A 20940-nucleotide genomic window follows, 5' to 3' on the forward strand; every position below is an offset into this window, starting at 1 on the left:
GACCACTTTTTCCACGGAGCTTTTGTTTCTCAATGGAATGTATATTCATTGAGAATTATGATTTTAAAAAAAATGTTTGCCATTTGTCTTGGATCTGATTTGTTTGCTCTGCCCCTCCTGCTTGTCCTTCTGTAGCCTAATATGATTCCTGCTTCTACCCACTGATTGGTTGCCTTTCTTGGTGATTATTAGACCCTCCACCCCAGCATTCAAGAACTTCTGCCAGGACTCTCACTAGGCCAGAATATCTATCACAATCCCTGTCTCAGTCCCATAAAAATCTTCAACGAACAATTAGTCAAGGCGACAGCTCTCTGAAAAGAGTGCTCTTAAGGTATTATCAATTATTTATATGTTGACTAGTCACCAAGGACACTAATTCCACATGATCCAGAGCACCGTATTTCAATAGGGTTCCATTTCAGTTGTCCTTAGATCTGGAATATTTTAACATTGGTCCGCCTTTTGCCATGTGATTATACAGACTATTCTTCTGACCAGAAACCTACATCCCATTGTACCCACAGCTGTTAAGATTCTGCTTGCTTTACAATTGTCAAATGGTTCATGTTCACATCAAAGAAATGAAACATGCAAAGCACAAGTGCTGAGAATTTCCACATAAGTTCTCTCCATCTGCTGCTGTAACTTCAGTGGAAAACCAGCTGAATTTCCCCATGATTTTGGCCATTTACGTCAATCTCACATAGCAAGTGTGACAGAAGACTGGGAAATGGCCTGAAAACCAGAAACTAGCTTCTTACTCTGCACTGTTATTTGAACTTCCATCAGCAGATTATTTCCTAGTAAGCATGGGTGGTTAGGAGGCATGGGCTTGAATTTGATCTGTTACTGTACTGGCATAAAAATTAAAAAAAAAAATGCAGGAAGTGCTGTCTAATCATTTCTGTGTCATTCCAATATTTTGATGAAGCTCCTGTCTGTATCAGCAGAATTTCATGAAACAGTGAAGATGGAATTGGGGGTGGGGTGGGATGGGGAAGATGTAGGGATCATTACTTGCTATAAGGGCTGAGTTAAAAGGTTTTGGAACAGGCTACAAGATTTTTGAACTTTCACTGCCTTAGGAATAGCTTAACTATTGTAAAAGTCAATTATTGTACTATTAGTTTATTACCAGTGTCTTCGACCTCTGTGTAATTATTATAATTGTAAATAAATTCATCTGTCAGTTTTAGCCTCAACAAAATTTTCTGAAAGCAGGATATTTCCTGTTTTTTGGTAGTGAATGAGAGAGTGTGGTCCAAGGTCTATACAGGGTATGGTGTATCGGTGGTTGTTACTCCTGGGGCACCCTGTCCTACTTATGTCATGCAAAATGTGAAAATTTAAGTTGTGCGTTTGCTTATAGAAATGTCCTTTTGCTGTGTTGAGAAAGCTCAAATTATAATATACTACACTGCTCCAGATATGGGCTAGAACGGATAGAGAAAAATAATAATTAGAAAGGGAAAGCAGAAAGCCGATAGCTAATAATGTCCTAGCCAATATTTATCCTTCAGTTGACATCACTAAATCAGGTCATCTGATAACTTATTTCATTGTTGTTTGATGGACCTTGCTGGGTACAAACTGACTGCCATGTTCTTACAACAGTGCCTAACATTCCGTGTACGAAGCCAGTAATCAAGGAAAGAGTTAATCAGTACAAAGTTACAAAATGTGATCATCACAGGACAGAAATGTAGGTAGAAATTTATTTTTGAGCTTGTGGCACCAGCCTCCAGTCACTGCTTTTGTTGAATTTAAAGCTGATGAAGCACAACCAAATTAATATTCATAAGCTCAAGCAGATTAATTCTGGTATGTTTCTGCAATTGGCATTTTGCCTTTTTAATTAATTCAGTTGTAGTTCAGATGTATTAGCATAAATGATGTCACATCTATAACGGTGCATTATATGTTACATATATGCCAGTGGACCTCACGTGGCACTGTTCAAAGACTGCAAACACTGGGCTAGATTACAGTCTTTATTATCTGGGCACTAAGTGTCATTTGGCACAGTACAGAATAGAGACTCCAGTGAGGAGGATCGTAGGCCTGCCCCTGAACCAATGCCAATTTTCCTTACATTAAATTAAATGTAGGAAAATAAGGTAACTTCTATTACTGGTGCAGAATCCTCTTCATCCAGTTTTATGCAATACATCCCCACCCAGGTTATAATGACTAAAATCTACTCCAACATGCCTGTGGTGACTTTACTGCTTCTTTCCTGTTCTCTAATTTGTTCTGCGTCTGTTTCTCTAAGGGGTCAGCTTTAATTTCTATTGCCTGGTATTAACAGCGTGATAATGACCTCAAAATAGGGTCAACAGCCTTACCACATTTAACACCGATGAGGGGCTGGTGACTAATTGAAAAGAGCAGTGGGTCTCTTTTAATGTACAAATCCAGACCTAGGACACCAATTGCCAGTTTAGGTCATAACTGGCCAGGGTGTTGCATACTCTAACTTGTTCCATATGCGGTAAAGCTACTGAGGCCTAGTCAAGGTTTGTTTGGAATTTTTCTTGTGTCGGGGACAGGTGGGGGGGGGGGGGGGGGGGGGGGGAGGTGGGGGGCGGGGAGGAGGAACAAGAGTGCCCCTCCAGGCCAAACAAAAATAACGTGGGTTGCAGCTGCACTGGGATCATTCCCAACACGTCCCTGCCATCCTCCACGATTGTAATCTTCACCGCCCCACCCCCCCTCCCCCACCCCCGCGACCACCACCACCATATTCAGCTGGCTGAGCAATCCAATGTTGATAGGCCTTGACTCAGCAAGCTACATCAGGATTCCTTTTGGTGCCCAAAGCTTGCTGACGAGGAAAATGAGGATGGCATCTTAAAATTGTGATTGCTTGTTCATCATTGGTAAAATAAAAACTGGATGCTGATTCACTGTCACTCGTTTTACCCTACCACACAAAGTCAAAATTAGCCCCACTCAATCTTGATCATTTCTGCACAGATTAGATGTTTTCAAAATCCAATCAATGATCACTCCCAAATCATTTTCACTCCTAGCCCTTCCCTTGCATCCTACACCTATATCGACTGTTACCTATGCCTTTTATGCATTATTCTATTGTTTTCTCACATCTTACATAAATGTAATGCATCCCATGCGTGCCTATCACCTTTAGAGGTCACATTTCAAAGTATCAAAAGTATATACAAAAAAGTAAGACAGGCATATCATCCTGGTTTCTCATGACCCACAGTTTGAATTTTACAAGCATCTGTCAATCTATAAACTTCCCTTTCCAACACCAGTTAACCTTAGGTTTTATAGCAGTTAAGACTGTGAAAGCGACCAAGTGCTTATTCCACCTTAGCTGCATTGTGCATTTTTTTCTTTTACAATGCTCCTGTGGGATGGCTAATTTTAACCGATGTTTAATCATTCATTTCAAATTGGTTACTACTGTTACAATCGGATAATCCAGGCCTGTGCTTCATCCCATTGACTATAAGCAATGACCTGGGAGATCCACAAGTATGTGTATGTGTGTGTGCAATTTATACACACAAACACAACTTATAGAATCATAGATATTATAACAGCACATAAGGTCTAGAGCTATCCCCTGAGCCCTGATCCTTGCCCTTTCCCCTTCCTCTTTTACATTTGGTTTAACAAATATCTACTTCCCTTTTAAAAATTATGTATTCTGCTTCCACAAGTCTTTGTCTATCACTCCATATCACCCCTTGCATAGAAAACTGCTAAGCTAGGAGGGAAAACCACCTGAGTTTTCCCTTATTCTGCACCACAATCGCTCTTGATTTTGGAGAATTTACACCAATAAATCAAAGGATTAAGGGATTTGATAGGTTAGATACAGAGAAATTATTTTCTCTGGTGGAGAATTCAGAACATAGGAATATAATCTTAAAATTAGAGCTAGGTTATTTAGGAGTGAAATCAGAAAGCATTGTTTCCCACAAAAAGTAGCGCAAATCAGGAATTCACTCCCCTGTGTATGGTTCTATAAAGAAGCTGTGGATGCTGGGTCTACAGAAATTTTCAGGACTGAAATTGCTAGATTATTGTTTGGACAGCAGTGGATTTGGAACAAAGGTGGGTCAACTGAATTGAGATACAGATCAACTATGATCTAAATAAATGAAAGAATGGCTCAAGGGGTTGAATGGCCTATTCCTGTTTGTATTTTCTTAAATGTAGGGTAAAGAATAAATATGACTCAAATTTTAGATTAGCAAATCCAAAGTTTATAAGTATTTGTTCCAGTTTTAACAGCACCCCAAGATATTTGTTACAAAGCAATAACTATAATGATGTTAAAAAGAGCGACTGAATGTGTCTTTAACATCCAACTTATCAAGGAACATTTGTTATGGAAAATGTGGAATGGAATATTCTAATCGATCAGTGAAGGAGAGCTATGTTATTTCTGCATTCCTGCTGTCAGGGTATCTGGGTTAGGACATGGCTATGAAGATCATTAACATTCTTCACATGGATTGCTTTGTAAAATAAAGTTTTTTTATGATAGGCAAATAAAAACTGTCTGAGCCAACAAATTAGCTTGTCCAGGAGTGATTTAAGATCCTGCAGGATGACACTTCCTTGACAGCTTGGGCACTTCCTTGACAGCTGGATTGTTCCTTGGCAGTTCTTTGACAGCTTGTCAGTTCCAGTGAGTTTGTGTGTAAAAAGTACATATTCATGTTTAATTTTAACAATCCCAAAAGAGTGCCTCATCTCTCCCAAAGGTGTCCTGGGATCCTATCCAAAGGTACCTTACCCCTCCAAAGGGGTACCCTGGCTATCCAGACAAATCCCACCAAGTTCAGACCTCCTCTTGCCTGTTCTAATCTGCACACTCTGAGTTTCACACTCCTGGCCATCCAAAATCTCACTTCAGTGGAGGCAGTTGGTGATTTAAATGGCCAGCTGCCTCCGTAAATAGCGCATATGCAAACACTGGCCCACCTCCAGTCCCAACCGCGCAAAGATGGTAAATGCTGGGCTCGGTGGGGTGGGGGGGGGGGGGGGTGGAGAGAGACTTAGAATTTTCGGCCATTTCTGGGATTTTTGCCACAATGGAGAGTCTCCCTGTCGTGGTGGACATTTGGGCCTAGGTTCTATTAGATATGGTTAGGCTTTATTAGATATAAGAAAAGGAAAACAATTAATACGGAGAGAATGAGAAAAAGAAACAATGAAGGAAAGAAGACGGGATTGTAGCTCTTAATTGAAAAAAAAAATGAACGTTTTAAGTCTTAATTTTATTTGGGTAGTGATAACAATGGAGTAATTAGCTAATATTTGAATCTGAGAGCTTCATTATTATAAAATATTAAGATTTGCTGTTGCGTCACTGTGTGAGCTGATGTTGAAAGAAAATGACCTGTCCAAGTAGAATAAAATTTCTTAGGGTTTCAAAGCAATATAAAGGCGTATACCTATCTTCCCTGAGAGTACAGGCTGTTTTCTTCCAACCAGCAGCAGGCAGAAAGTCACATCACCTGTCTAAGCATATAGGTGGGCCACGTGCCTGCAGTATCCTCCGCATCCAGTTGACAAGGATCCCGTTCAGAAAATGAACCCTAACATTCAGACAGGCATTCATAATAAAAAAAAGACAATGGGCAGAGTTGTCTCAGATTTGCCCTAAGTGTGGTAGCAGGAGGGAAAAATGGTGTTTTACCCACCGGACGCAATGGTGGCTTCTCACGCCGTATCGTCCCAACCCTGCCACATTAATTATGCATTCCCAGGAAACATGCAGTTTCAATGGCGGGCGGGCTGTCATTCGTCCGTCATGCCATCAGCTCGCTTTCTTACACCAATTGGAATATTTAAAGTGCAGCCGCCAGCATACCTCCCAGTGCTTCCAGCCCAGGACTAATGCATGGAAGATATGGCTCCGAAAGGTAGGAGGACTGCAGCACCGCCCCCCGCCCCCCCCCCCCCCCCCCCCCCCGCAACCCCCGCACCCCCACCCCCAGGTTTAATATGTCGCTCAAGAGCCTTTTAGATGCAGTGGAGGCCCACTGTGATGTCCTCTAACCCCATTCTGGCCGTAGGTTGGGCAACAATATTGTAAATAAACTCCCTTGAATGTCTTTCTGCCTATGGTTCCTTGTTCTGAATAGCAGTGTTTGTGTCACTCAGATGTGAAACCTTGGTTCCTGCACAAGATAAAGGCTGATGTCTCAATCCAGGGCCTCTTCCCTGGGCTTTATGCAGTCTTCAGACCAAAGTGATGATCTGGCCTCACTCTGTCTGGACAAATTAGTTTCCCTGCACCTCGATGATGCTCGTCATTGCGTCGTGGGCAGGCACCTTAGAGTTCCATCATTCTCTCTGTGTGCTCTCAGCACCTTTAGGGTGGGGCTGACCCCTATCTTGTCAGCATGTGACCAGTGACATGTGGTCCTGAAGGTGTCAAGTGCTGAAGGCTGACAAAGGATCAGATGTATTTAAAGTTTCATGGCTGTGTCTCTATGATATGACCCTGATCACAGAGCGCAAGCGAGCTGCCCTCGGCCAAACAGGAGTCAGATACTCACAGAGGCTGTGTGAAGATTTATTGCATGTCGTCATCATCTTCCTGAAATAGAGCGACCATTAGGGCCTCCACTGTGTCTCCATGACGAAGCATTATCATAGAGGGTATGTGCACTGCCATAAGCCAGACTGGAGTCAAATATTCACAAATGCAATGTGAGGAGCTATGGTGTCTCCTCACTGCATGTCGTCATCATCCTCCACAAATATAGCAGTTATGAGGGCTTCCAGTCACACCTGCCTCTTCTGTCCAGCGTGATGGCTTCATTGCCGTTATCCTCACCTTCGAAGACATCCCCGTCAACATTCTCTTCATCAGAGGAGACATCCAGCTCCTCTTCATGTTACAACCTGGCGCTGCAAAGGGCGCAGCAGGTGACAATGAAGCTTGACACCCTCTGTGGATTATATTGCAGGGCTCCACCAGACCGGTCCAGACACCGGAACCTCATTTTCAGCATCCCGTTAGTTTGCTCCACCAAGTTGCAAGTTGCAGCATGAGCGTCATTATAACTTCACTCTGCTGCAGTCTGAGCCTGCCTCATGGGTGTATTCAGCCATGTCCTCTGCAGGTAGCCCTTGTCCCTGAGCAGCAATCCCTATAGCCTCTGTGGACCCTAGAAGATGTCAGGGATCTGTGACCGACTGAGGATGTAGGAGTCGTGGACACACCCTGGGAACTGAGCACAGACCTGCAGGATGCGTTTGTGATGGTCACACACCAGCTGCACATTCAGCAAATGGAAGCCCTTGAAGTTGACATAGTTGGCCGCTTGTTGCGATGGAGATCTGAGCGCCACGTGGTCATTGCCAACCACTACAAAAGAGGACAGCCACCCAGAAAAAGGATGAATGATCTCCATTTTGCAAAGGCAAGTCACTCTTCTTATCACTCTCAACTCACACACTCACAAACCCATCACACATCCACAGGGATCTCACACCTGAAGGGACACCACTACTAACTCTTACACACACCCTCACATCTCCATCAGGCTCATATCCTCTGGAGCTGGCATCTTTATCCCATCCATGGCTCAGCTCATCACACAAACATTCCATGCGGAGCCATGAGCCCCGCTCTCATTTTTTCATGCAGGAGATGCTGGTTCACAACAGCAGGGAGTGGTCCCAGAATGGGGGTGGAGTGGCCCAAATTAGACCTGTCACTTATTTTGAGGTGCGTGCCTTCGCGCTGACTGGTGAGGACGTGGACCCTGCCTGCGGCGATGGTGAGGTCGGTGGCGAACACCCACCTGAGGGTCCAGCACCACATCATCCCTCTCTCAACACAAATGTGAGTGCTCTCTCTCTCTCCTGCTTTTGACTCTGTTGACATACACTAATTATCTTTACTTTGGTTCAAAGGGAGCTCTGCCAAGCGACTGATCCCTCAGCTCCATCCAGGTCCGCACCTCCAGCCAAGAGGACACCTCCTCCATTGGTCACTGCATGGAAACATCTCCGCAACAGGAGGTGGCAGGTTCAGCCGAGCTCCCTGGCACTCAGTGGACTGCTGGGGAAAAGGCATCGGTGAGGTCCAAGTCAGATGATAAGCCTCTGGGTCCGGCCTTCCAGCTTGAAATGGAGAGTTAGCAGAAGGCGGGGAAACATCAGGCAGAGCTCTTGGAATGCCTCAACAGAGTGGCATGCGAGTCGGAGGAGTATGTCTGCCTGCTCTCTGATGAAGTGGTGCCCACATGTGCACGCACGGAGCTCTCCATGAGGAGGATGGTCACCATGGAGACCCTGGTCCAGCAGAATGTGGAGATGTGCACAGACCTGCACCGAATTGCGGAAATGGGGCACTTCTGCATCCCTCCAGGTGCTCCTTCCCCTAAAGGAGTCAGGCCAGGGCCCTCAGGCACCAGAGGGGAGGAGAAGCAGCAGCTGGCCATCCTTGGGTCATTCACTCAGGAATCTTAAAGGCTGTCCTCTCCATCTGAGTCCCCTTTGCCTGTGACCCCCCTCAACCTCGCCCTCTGTCATCACAGAGGACATAGCTGGCCCACAGGAGGACAGCCAAATGAAGCCTGGGCCTCCAGAGGACTCATGCAAAAGCCCATGAATGATTTTGGAGGGAGAGGTGTATGTGGCAGGGCCTCGTGTCAGCACTCTCCCACGCATGTGGATCCTTCACGTATCACACTCCTCTCAATGTCCTGAACATTTTCAATGCTGCCTGCTGGGTTCGCTTTCAGTTGTCCATCTGAGCTGAGCAGCATCTCCGCCCACCCACTGATCACACTCCCATGCAGCACCTGATCTCACCCACTATGACTCTCATTTCACTTTTGAATTAGATAGCATGATGTGGCTAACATTTTTCATGCGCTACCCCGTCCTTTCCCCTCCCCCAATCACCCATTTCCTTTCCCTCATCACTGTTGATCCCCATGGCATCACCTTCCACCTCCCCTCCGTTTCCTGCCAGCCACAACCCTTTTCTTTCGGGGATGCCCAGGTGAACGTGCACATTCCCTTCCTTCCCAAAAATCCAACCCCATCCACATTCACCTCCCTGACCTCCTCCTTCCCACCCCCAGGGTCTGTGTCTGCCTCTGAGTCCCCACCAACCACCCTCACTGTCCCTTCTACCGATACCGTTGAACCCTCACCCTCCCACCCTACTGCCTCATTCTGCCCTCAGTCCTTCTCACCATTTCCTCTTACCACACCCACACTCAGTTCCCTCCCAGGAGGCAGTCATGGACCCATCAGACCCCTCCTTTGCACATTCACTGGACATCATCCCCACCACCAAACTTCTTCCCCTCTTGGAACTCCTCACCAACACCCACCCCCCCAACCCCCCCCACCACCCAGACTCCACCCTCCCCCTTACTAACTCCTTCCCCCACCCTTACTGCTCCCCTTCCTCCGCACTTACTTCTTCCTCCAGCCTTACTCCTTCCCCTCTCCGGACTCCTTCCTCCCCCATATCACCTTCCTTCCTCGAAGTCTTGTCCCCTCTTGGAACTCCTTCCTCCACCTGAAGTCCTTCCCCCTACTCCGAACTCCTTCCCCCCTCTGAATTCCTTCCCTTACATCTTCCTCCCCCTTATACCTACCTCCCCAGTTGCCATCTTCTCCCCCATTACCCCTTCCTCCCCCATAGCCCCTCTCCCCCAACACCTTTGGTCCCCCTCCCAACCTCACCTTCCCCAACACCTTTGTTGTCCCCCTCCCAATCCCACCCCCTGACACGCCTTCCTCTCACAGTTGAACTTAGGCCTTCCTCACCCACCCCACAGTACCTCTTCCTCTCCCAAGCACAGCTGGACCTTCCGCTCCGCCTCCTTGATGTTCATCCGTTGTCAGCAGACCCTCCGCGCTGATTTTCCACCTTCTATGAGCTGCTTCGCAGCAGAGCCATGTCCATCAGAATCCACCCAGCATGCGATGAACGTTCCTCCAGGGTCCCAATGCTGTCGGGCTCCAGCGTCTTCTGCTCCTCGGATATCCACAATGTGAGCAAGGCCCTGATGGTAAGTCCCGGCTTTTGCACATCACCCTTGTCAATACGTGTTCTGCACTGGCGTGGTTTCCTGCCGACGTGGGTGAACGATCCAACCTGGGGGAATGATGCCAGCGGACTGGGCTTATAACGATATGCAGGTATATTACAATGAGGTTCCCGACATCTGATGTCGGAAAACGCGACCGGCCACTGACGGGCAGAGTGGATGATCGCAAACTGGTTTCACGACATTGTGAAACTGATTTTTGGCCTTCTCGTCATATTGTCCGCTCACACCACCGAATACACCCTACACCAGGGGACACGGAAACTTCAGCCCAATGTTTCTCCCGTAAAGTGTCCAGTGACCAAACTGACCTCAATAACTTAAGGTGCTGTCAAGATAAGTGCAAATGGGGGAGGTCATTTGTTTCCATCTTAGCTCATCCACCCCAAATAAGGTATAAAGTGAGAGGAGGATCCAGGATAAAACCAGGCTGGAGAGTGGATTCTTGGGAGAGCAAGTAAAGCAATCCAGGATAAAACCATGTCGAGAGAGGGCCTGTGGCAGAATGAGAGGAGCGACCTGGTATAAAACCAGGCTAAGAGTGGACCCAATGGAGAGTGAGACAAACCTTGAATCAAGAGTCGGTGCTTTGAAAATCAACAAAAAAAAATCAAGCAATAACATCACAGGACAGAAGGCAGGTGATTGATTGGTGATTGTTTTGCTCTTTAAGCTAGGGAGTTTAAGCTTTAAGTTAAACTCAGAGATAAGAATCTGTAACTTACCATTACTTTATTAAATTAATAAACTAGATAAACTAATTAATCTATAGAACTAAAATAATCAGTTGAACAATTCTTTAGACAGACATGGCAGGAAAGATGGTTTGTCGTAGCTTCTTCAACATATGGGAGTTTCGGGACAGCATTGCAGTCAGGACAACCATATCTGTGCTATGTGTCTGCAGCTCAAGGAACTTCAGTTCAGAATTGTTAGGCTGGAGTCAGAGCTGCAGGTCTTACGTGGCATCAAAGAAGGGGAAGAGTTCCAGAACATTTATTCCAGGAGGCAGAAACATCCTTGATATTAAGTAGCACTTTAGAGCTGGTCAATGGTGTGGGACAGGAGGGTGTGACTTTGAGTTAGGCAGGTATGGGGATCCAGAATATAATGATGGAGAAAAAAAACAAAAAAACTGCGGATGCTGGAAATCCAAAACAAAAACAGAATTACCTGGAAAAACTCAGCAGGTCTGGCAGCATCGGCGGAGAAGAAAAGAGTTGACATTTTGAGTCCTCATGACTCTTCGACAGAACTACAGAGTGCAGTAAGTTCAGAGAGAGAGAGATTAGAATGGGTGAGAGGAGCAGAGAAATTGAGACGACTAATGTCGCGCCGACAGTTCTCAATGAAAAGTTCAAGAGAAGGTAAGAATCCAGAGGGAGGGGTCCAGGTGGAGGGAGAATATTGGAGGTGGGTGAAAGGATCCGTTGAACGGGGAGAGGACTCCTGCCCAAAGAAGTGAGCCCGGAGACGAAGACGGCGGAAGAAGAGTTCAGCATCATGCCGAGCCCGAAATTCATTGAGGTGAGGGCGTAAGGGTATGAAACTAAGTCCTTTGCTGAGCACTGAACGTTCAGCATCGGAGAGGGGAAGGTCAGGGGGTATAGTGAATACACGGCTGGGGCTGGGATTGGAAGATGGGGTGGGGACGGAGGTCAGGCAGGGGTGGAGGGTCCTAGATGGGTGTCGGTGTCGATGAGTTGTTGGAGCTTGCGTTCCTTAGCACTTGAGAGAAAGAGAAAAAGTTTCTTGTTGAGGCGTCGGATGAGACGAAGAATAAAATGAAACTGGGGGCACGCGCAGCTTTGAAAAAGGGTACGGCGGTGCTGCTGGAGGGAGAGGTCGAGTGTGTTCATATGGCGGCGCATGGCACTGAATGTGGATCTCAGAATGTGACGGGAACAGCAGTCCAAGGAACGTTTTATGTCCCGGAGATACCTGTAATCCTGGGTGGGTTCGAACCATGAGGGGTGGAATTTCAGTTGAAATCCACGTGGGGTAAGTCAGAGACGGAGACAGTCACTGAGAAAGGAGATATGGCTGTGAAAGCAGGTTTTAGTAAACACCTTGTCAAACACCAGGAAAGAAATGGAAAGCAATGAAGGTGAGCAAGGCAAAAGAGAGATACGGAAATCTTGTCGCAGAGACGAACAGAACTTCTTCAAGGAGGTAGGCATTTCTTGAAGAGCAGTGGCAGTCAATTAAACACAGAGATAAAAACAAAAAAACTGCGGATGCTGGAAATCCAAAACAAAAACAGAATTACCTGGAAAAACTCAGCAGGTCTGGCAGCATCGGCGGAGAAGAAAAGAGTTGACGTTTCGAGTCCTCATGACCCTTCGACAGAACTTGTTTTTGTGTGTGATAGTGATGGAGAAGCCTCATCCCTTGTCCTTGACCACCAGCTATGAAGGATGTGTTACCCGTGAGGTTGAGAACAGTGGACATGTAAACTGACCATGTCGCAGGAGCACATTTAAGTAGGGAGGGAGTGAAAGGGGGCAGTATAATAATCCCAGGGATTGAGGGGTCTAGAATGACACAAGATTAAAAGTAACAGGTCAGAGAGCAAGAGGGTTACACAGAGGGTTGTGTTGCTATGGAATGCATGACCAAAGTCAGTGTCTGAAGCAGACACTCAATATTTAAGAAAAGGTTCATTAGGTACTTGAGATGAGCTTCTGACCACATATCTGCACCGTCACTAAGACCGCTTACTTCTACCTCCATAACATTGCCTTACTCAGCTCCTGTCTCAGTTTATCTGACACTGAAACCCTCATCCATGACTTTGTTACCTCTAGACTTGACTGTTCCTGGCACTCCTGGTCAGCGCCCACATTCTACCATCTGTAAACTTGAGATCATACAAAAAATCTACTTCCTGTGTCCTTATTTGCGCCAAGTCCAATCACCCATCTATGCTTGCTGATCTACATAGACATCCAGTCAAGCAACACCTCAATTTTAAAATGCTCATCCCCGTTTTCAAGTCTCACCATGGCCTCTCCCTTCCCCATCTCTGTGACCTTTTCCAGCCATACAACCCTCCGAGAAAGCTGCACTCATCTAAATTGTGACCTCTTGGGCACCCCTGACTTTGATTGCTCCACTACTGAAAGCCATGTCTTTTTGGTCAACTGCCCTATTATTGGCAGATGATCAAAATTGGTGTCCAATTTTGCTTCATAAATGTTCCTGTGAAGCACCTTGGGACTTTTATGTTAAAGGAACTATGAAACTACAAGTTGTTGTCGTGTTGTTGAAGAAAAGGATTTGGGGCTGCGCTGATACATCGGGAGGAATTTAATGCCTTTCCCCATGGCAGGTTTGATTGTGGGGAGGCATTTAATCAGGCGGGTGCCTGGCCCTGCTGGCTTCCCGCCACTGGCCTGATTAAATCTGTGGCGGGAAGGCCGTTGGACGGTCCCTTCACCCTGCCACCAATTGAGGCCCTTAAGTGGGCAGTTAATGTCCACTCATCCTGCCGCCACTGGTACTCACCTAGCAGTGGGCAGGGGCTTGCCATGCAGGCAGCCCAAAAAGCAAACTCTGTCAAGGGTGCTTGTTGGCTCTCGGGGGGTTGTGGGTGGTGGGGGGGAGGGGGGGGGTGGGGGGGGTGGTGGTGCACGGCGCTGTCCCCTTGTTCAAAGGCAGTCAGTGCCTGATCAAGGGACCCAGCATCAGGAAGGTGGGGCCCATTGAGAGCCACTCAACTGCCTTTGTAACCAAATACCCTCCCCTACGAACCCCATCCTTCAACCACCGTCTTGCCATTACCCAATTCTGTCTGAGTCAAGTCCATCGGCGATCCTAGGCCTTGGGTGGGTACAGTATTGGCAGCAACTACCATCCACAGTAGCGCTGCTGAGCATAGAAGAGCTACCGGCCTCTTTTTGCCGGTAACTCTTGACAGGCAGGACTCCTGCCCCTGAGTTCTTGATCTCTGAATAGACCCCCTCCTGCCCTGTTAAGTGCCTGTGTGGTACTTAATTCGGCAGACCTTGCCAAAAAAAGGTGATACAGGGCTCTGGTAAGACCCCATTGCCTCCATTAAATATCACCCATAGAACCATAGAAAAGTTACAGCACAGAAGGAGGCCATTCAGCCCATCTTATCCATACCAGCCCGAGGACACCCAAGTCCCCTTTCTTATCCCACCTTCCTGCACCCGGCCCATAGCCCTGCAGCTTACAGCACTTAAGGTGCAGATTCAGGTACTTTTTAAAAGAGTTTAGAGTTTCTGCCTCTTCCACCAACTTGGGCAGCGAATTCCAGACACCCACTACCCTCTGCATAAAAAAGTTCTTCCTCATGTCTCCCCTACACCTTCTGCAACTTATCTTGAATCTATGTCCCCTGGTTCTAGAATTCTCCACCAAGAGAAACAGGAGAAACAGATTGTTTCCACTGCTTGTATGGGGAAATAAGCTCCAGCACTGGTTTGGCAACAGACCCTAACAGCATGTCAGAAAAATCTTCACAGACACCAGGAAGACACTACATAAAATTGGAATGTTTGCAGAAACAGCAGAGGACTGCAAAGGGTCTCCAGAAGTCACAGTGACAGGGTCAGTTCAGGCTTTGATATGAACTAAAGTAATACATTAGGGTAAGGTATATAGTCAATGCTAACTGGCTTATTATTTCATTTCATAAAATATTACAAGCAAAATTATAATCCAAATTCTTCTGTAGCAGTCTGAACTAAATCCTCAAACGATAAACAAATCTAAAGGCATTTTGACAAAAATAGAATGTTTGTCCAGCTGGCCTTGTGCAAATTATTAAATAAAATAGACATCAGCCTTTTTAATTTTAAAATGACAGCAATGTCATTAGTTGCCTGGAACAGCATTATGTTTCTCTCTGATCTGGGCTTAACTTAGATACTTCATGCCTAATCTGTTATCTGATCCAAAGTAAATTGTTATTGTCACTGCTCAATTTAAGTATTCTTCTGTTGGCTGTATCCAAGTTCTTTGTGAATTGAATTTTTGTAACTTCACCAAATTATACAGTTGCTGGTATGGGTGAAGGGACTTTATTGTTGTCAGCCATGGTTTTTTTTTATTCATTCACGGGATGTGGGCTTCATTGACTGGGCCAGCAATCATTGCCCATCCTTAGTTGCCCTTAAAAAGGTTGTGGTGAGCTGCCTTCTTGAACCGCTGCTGTCCATGTGGTGTAGGTACACCCAAAGTGCTGTTAGGAAGGGAGCTCCAGGATTTTGACCCAATGACAGTGAAGGAACGGCGATATATTTCCAAGTCAGGATGGTGAGTGACTCGGAGGGGAGCTTCCAGGTGGTGGTATTCCCATCTATCTTTTGCCCTTGTCTTTCTAGATGGTAGTGGTCATGGGTTTGGAAGGTACTGTTGAAGGAGCCTTGGTGAATTCCTGCAGTGTATCTTGTAGATGTTACACACTGCTACTACTGTGTATCGGTGTCGGAAGGAGGGAATGTTTGTGGATGGGGTGCCAATCAAGTGGGCTGCTTTGTCCTGGATGGTGTCAAGCTTCTTGAGTGTTGTGGGAGCTGCACTTGTTCAAGCAATTGGAGGGTATTCCATCACACTCCCGACTTGTGCCTTGTAGATGGTGGACAGGTTTCGGAGAGTCAGGAGGTGAGTTACTCATCTGACCTGCTCTTGTAGGCACAGTATTTATATGCCTAGTCCAGTTCAGTTTCTGGTTAATGGTGACCCGCAGGATGTTGATAGTGGGGGATTCAGTGATGGTAATCCCATTGATCATCAAGGGACGCTGGTTCGATTTTCTCTTGTTGGAGATGGTCACTGCCTGACACTTGTGTGGCACAAATGTTACTTGTCACTTTTCAGCCCAAGCCTGGATATTGTCCAGGAGTTGCTGCTTTTGGACATGGACTGCTTCAGTATCTGAGGAGTCATGAATGGCGCTGAACATTGTGCAATCATCAGCGAACATCCCCACTTCTGACTTTATGATGGAAGGAAGGTCATTGATGAAGCAACTGAAGATGGTTTGGCCGAGGATACTACCCTCAAGAACTCCTGCAGTGATGTCCTGGAATTGAGATGACTGACCCCCAACAACTACAACCATCTTCCTTTGTGCTACGTATGTCTCCAACCAATGGAGAGTTTTCCCCTGATTCCCACCGACTCCAGTTTTGTTAGGGCTCCTTGATGCCACACTCAGTCAAATGTGGCCTTGACATCAAGGGCAATCACTCTCACCTCACCTCGGGAGTTCAGCTCTTTTGGCCATGTTTGAACCAAGGCTGTAATGAGGTCAGGATCTGAGTGGCTCTGGTAGAACCCAAACTGGGCGTCAGTAAGCAGGCTATTGCTAAGCAGGTGCCACTTGATACACTGTTGATGATCCCTACCATTACTTTAGTGACAATTGAGAGTAGACTGATGGGGTGGTAATTGGCCGAGTTAGATTTGTCCTGCTTTTTGTACACAGGACATATCTGGGCAATTTTCCGCATAGCCGGGTAGATGCCAGTGTTGTAGCTGCACTGGAACAGCCTGGCTAGGGGTACAGCAAGTTCTGGAGCACGAGTCTTCAGTACTATTGCCGGAATATTGTCAGGGCCCATAGCCTTTGCAGTATCCAGTGCCTCAGCCATTTCTTGATATCACGTGGAGTGAATCGAATTGGCTGAAGACTGCCATCTGTGATGCTGGGGACTTCTGGAGGAGGCCGAGATGGATCATCCACTGAGCACTTCTGGCTGAAGATTGTAACAAATGTTTTCAGCCTTATCTTTTACACTGATGTGCTGGACTCCTCCATCATTGAGGATGGGGATATTTGTGGAGTCTCCCCCTCCAGTGAGTTGTTTGATTGTCCACCACCTTTCATGACTGGGTGTAGCAGAACTGCAGAGCTTAGATTTGACCCGTTGGTTGTGGGATCGCTTAGCTCTGTCTATCACTTGCTGCTTATGCTGTTTGACATGCAAGTAGCCATGTGTTATAACTTCACCAGGTTGACACTTAATTTTTAGTTATGCCTGGTGCTACTCCTGGCATGCCCTCCTGCACTCTTCATTGAACCAGTGTTGATCTACTGGCTTGATGGTAATTGTAGAGTGGGGGATATGCTGAGCCATGAGATTACAGATTGTGGTTGAGTACAATTCTGCTGCTGCTGCTGATGGCCCACAGCGCTCAAGGATGCCCAGTCTTGAGCTGCTAGATCTGTTCGAAATCTATCCTATTTAGCAAGGTGGTGGTGCCACACAACACCAAGGAGGGTATCCTCAATGTGAAAGCGGGACTTCGTCTTCACAACGACTGTGCGATGGTCACTCCTACCGATACTGTCATTCATCTGTGGCAGGCAGGTTGGTGAGGATGAGATTAAGTATGTTTTTCCCTCACCACCTGTCGCAGACCCAGTCTAGCAGCTATGTCATTTAGGACTCGGCCAGTGATGGTGCTACTGAGCCACTCTTGGTGATTGACATTGAAGTGCCCCACCCAGAGTACATTCTGCGCCCTTGCCATCCTCAGTGCTTCCTCCAAGTGGTGTTCAACATGGAAGAGCACTGATTCATCAGCTGAGGGAGGGCGGTACGTGGTGATCAGCAGGAGGTTTCCTTGCCCATGTTTGTCCTAATGCCATGAGACTTCATGGGGTCTGGAGTTGATGTTGAGGACTCACAGAGCAACTCCCTCCCGACTGCACCTCTACTGGCCACAGACAGAACATACCCAGGAATGGTGATGATGGCATTTGGGACATCATCTGTAAGATAGATTCCGTGAGGATGACTATGTCAGGCTGTGAGCCAGCTTTCCTAATTTTGGCACTAGCCCCCAGATGTTAGTAATGACAGTGGTCAGGGTCGACAGTGCCGTTGTCATTTCCGATGTCTAGGTCAATACCGTGTGGTCCATCCAGTTTCATTTTTTGTGACTTATACATTTCCAAGGGCATTTAAGAGTCAACCACATCGCTGTGGGTCTGGAGTCACATGTAGACCAGATAAGGACAACAGATTTGTTTCCCTAAAGGACAATAGTGAACTAGATGGATTTTTACAACAAACAACAATGGTTTTATGGTCATCATTAGACTTTTAATTCCAGATATTTTATTGAATTCAAATTCCACTGGGATTTGAACCCAGTTCCCCAGAGCATTACCCTGGGTCACTGGATTACTACTCCAGCGACAATACCACTACGCCATCACTTCCCCCTAGTTGGTGGTACTTTCACCTCTGAAGCAGAAGGTTTTGGCTTCAATTCCCACTTCAGCACTAAGATCAAGGCTGATGCTCCAGTAACAGTACTGAGGGGGTGCTGCGCCATCAGATGTGCCACCTTTCAAATGAAACATTAAGCTCCTCAGGTAGGCCTAAAAGATCCCATTGGACTATTTTGAGGAAAAGTAGGGGAGTTATCCTCATTATTCTGGCCAGTATTTATCCATCAGCATCACAAAAAAAGATTATCTGGTCAATATCAAACTGCTGTTTGTAGGAACTTGCTTTGCACAAATTGGCTGTTGCCTTCCCTACATTACTATAGTGAGTTTACTTCAAAGAATTCAATTGGCTGTATAGTGCTTTGGGACGTCTTATAGTCATGAAAGACAACAAATGCAAGTCTTTCTTTCTTTCGTGAGCAATCTTCAGTTACTGATCTCGTTCATAATTTTATCTTCAAAGTGAAAGATGGTTTATAAACAAAGGTTTTGGTTGATGTTCTGGAACCTTTGAGAAGGGCAGTTCTCTTTCAAGACTTTGGTAAGCTTCAAAATTGGCTCTACATGGAAGGAGAAACTGAGTACAATGTGGCATATGTTTTGAAACAAGTCTTTTGTAGTATTGGCCCCAATATCCTGGTTTCAGTGGATATGTAGTATGATTCCAAACTCTCCATTCTTCTGACTTTGTCCCTGCCATTTAAAATTATAGTCCACCCAGTGCTCCAGTTGTCCTACCTCCCTCCTCATTCCAACTCTGGTTTCTAACTCTTGGCCCCTCTATTTTTCCTGGCCTTACGGCCCAGTGGCTTAGCTGTCCCAGTCTGCCAACTCCTGACTACTCAACAAAAGTAAAATACTGCAGATGCTGGAAATCTGAAATAAAGACAGAAAATGCTGGAAATGCTCAGCAGATCTGGCAGCATCTGTGGAGAGAAAAACAGAATTAATGTTTCAGGTCGAGGTCCTTTTTCAGGACAGTTTCTCTCCTCACAGATGTTGCCAGATCTGCTGAGTATATGCAGCATTTTCTGCTTTTATTTGCCACTACTCAAGTCTCTCCTAACACACTGACAATGTAAATTTTACTCAGTGAGATTTGTATTAATATCCTCATTACCCTTTTCCAGATTGAGGCCCGGAGCCAACACAGAGGAAGATATCTAGACAAAGAGATCAGCAACAAAATAAGCTCAAAGAAAAGGAACAGTAAAAGAGTCTCAGGACAGGAGCTGAACGGAGGGGATGGAAGCAAGAGATCAGGGAAGACAACAATGAGAAGAGATCTGTCAGCAAAAACTGAGATCAGAATGTTGAGAGAGAATAACAGGAGAGCATGAGAGAGGCAAAAAGTCGGGTAAAGCATCAGGGAGAGATATAGGCTAAAGGGATCATGGGGTGAGGGGGATTGGAGGAGAAAAAGGAGAGCATCGTGAAACAGAGATCGTCAGTGACAGAGACCCAAAAGAATATGAAACAAAGTAAGAGATCATGCAACATGATCAAGTGAGAGAACCAGAGACCAGGAATACATAGGAACATGAATAGACCATTTGCTATCGTACATATTTAAATGAATGACCTTGGTTTGCACTTTGCTACAATAGTTAATACGATCAATGTATTTTTGGCAAGCCTCAGTGATCCTAAGAGTCAACCAAATACTGATGTTCATCACATCACTCAAAAGTCTCAAATTACTTTCATGCACAGTGACTTCTGTTATGTAAGCAAACATACAGCAGACATGTTATGTGCAGCAGCACCCCACAGGCAGTATTTTGATGAATAGCCTGGCATCTCTTTTTTGGGTAGGATTGCTTGAAAGTGAAATGCTAGCCAGATACCAGAAAACTTCCTATTCCTCTTCCTGGATCTTTAACATCTGTCAGAATAGACAGTGAGAGTTCCAATTTCAGGTCTCCTCTCAGGGATTGCAGCATGAATAATGAAGCACTCTCACACAACAGGACTGAGATGGCAGCCTAGATTGTGTGGTCAATTCCCCAGATGGACATGAACCCACATCCCGCTGACTCAACCACAAGAGTACTGCCAACTAAGCCAAAAGTTAAACTTCTAAAAAACACTTAGAAATAATAGGACTCAGCAGCAGATGGAGGTCTATGTAATGCAGGAAGGTTCATATGTGTTAGTCCCTCTATGCTGTTTCATGTAATTTGAATACCTTCAATATCACGTTGTTCAGATCAATACCAATGCAGTTTCTAGATCCATTTCCAAAGCAGCACAAAAGCTTTTCTTGGCCAGCATTTCTGCAAAATAAGATAATAATTTATATTTCTCAGTTTTTCTACAATTTAGCTTAATTTTCATCATAAAGCTGCCGACCCTCTTAGATTATCTGGGAGTCTCCAGGAATTCAAAATTAATTTCAACCAGGGGAAAAATCATAGAGGCATTTAAAAAAATTGAAATGGGTGGTGGGAGGAGGCTGTCTGTCCAACTGTCAAGTATTTTTCAAAGTTTGTTTGCTTCCCAATTGATAGGGGAAGGTGTTACACCATAAAGGTGGACATGTCAGGTGACCAATGGCAGGAACATGGAGGTGGGGCATATGGAAGCAGGTCATGTGATGAAATTTCCCAGAATACATCCATTCAGAATTTGCAACTCTCTTTCAGTATGTAC

The 20940-nt window shown here is 45.8% G+C and overlaps 1 protein-coding gene across 9 annotated transcripts in view; it reads right to left on the reverse strand.

Annotated features, from left to right (window-relative positions):
* LOC121277270 (beta-amyrin 11-oxidase-like) overlaps positions 1 to 20940 on the reverse strand; it is a 122367-nt gene that overhangs the window by 10912 nt on the left and 90515 nt on the right. For 8 of the 9 annotated variants that reach the window (XM_041186533.1, XM_041186534.1, XM_041186537.1 and 5 more), the window contains one exon: positions 20477 to 20564. The exons of the other annotated variant lie outside the window; for it this stretch is intronic. In XM_041186533.1, the coding sequence (XP_041042467.1) occupies positions 20477 to 20564 (88 nt within the window). The remainder of the gene's footprint in view (positions 1 to 20476; positions 20565 to 20940) is intronic. 9 annotated transcript variants of the gene reach the window in all.

Source organism: Carcharodon carcharias, chromosome 4 (genome assembly GCF_017639515.1).
Source record: "Carcharodon carcharias isolate sCarCar2 chromosome 4, sCarCar2.pri, whole genome shotgun sequence".
NCBI classification, from domain to species: domain Eukaryota; kingdom Metazoa; phylum Chordata; class Chondrichthyes; order Lamniformes; family Lamnidae; genus Carcharodon; species Carcharodon carcharias.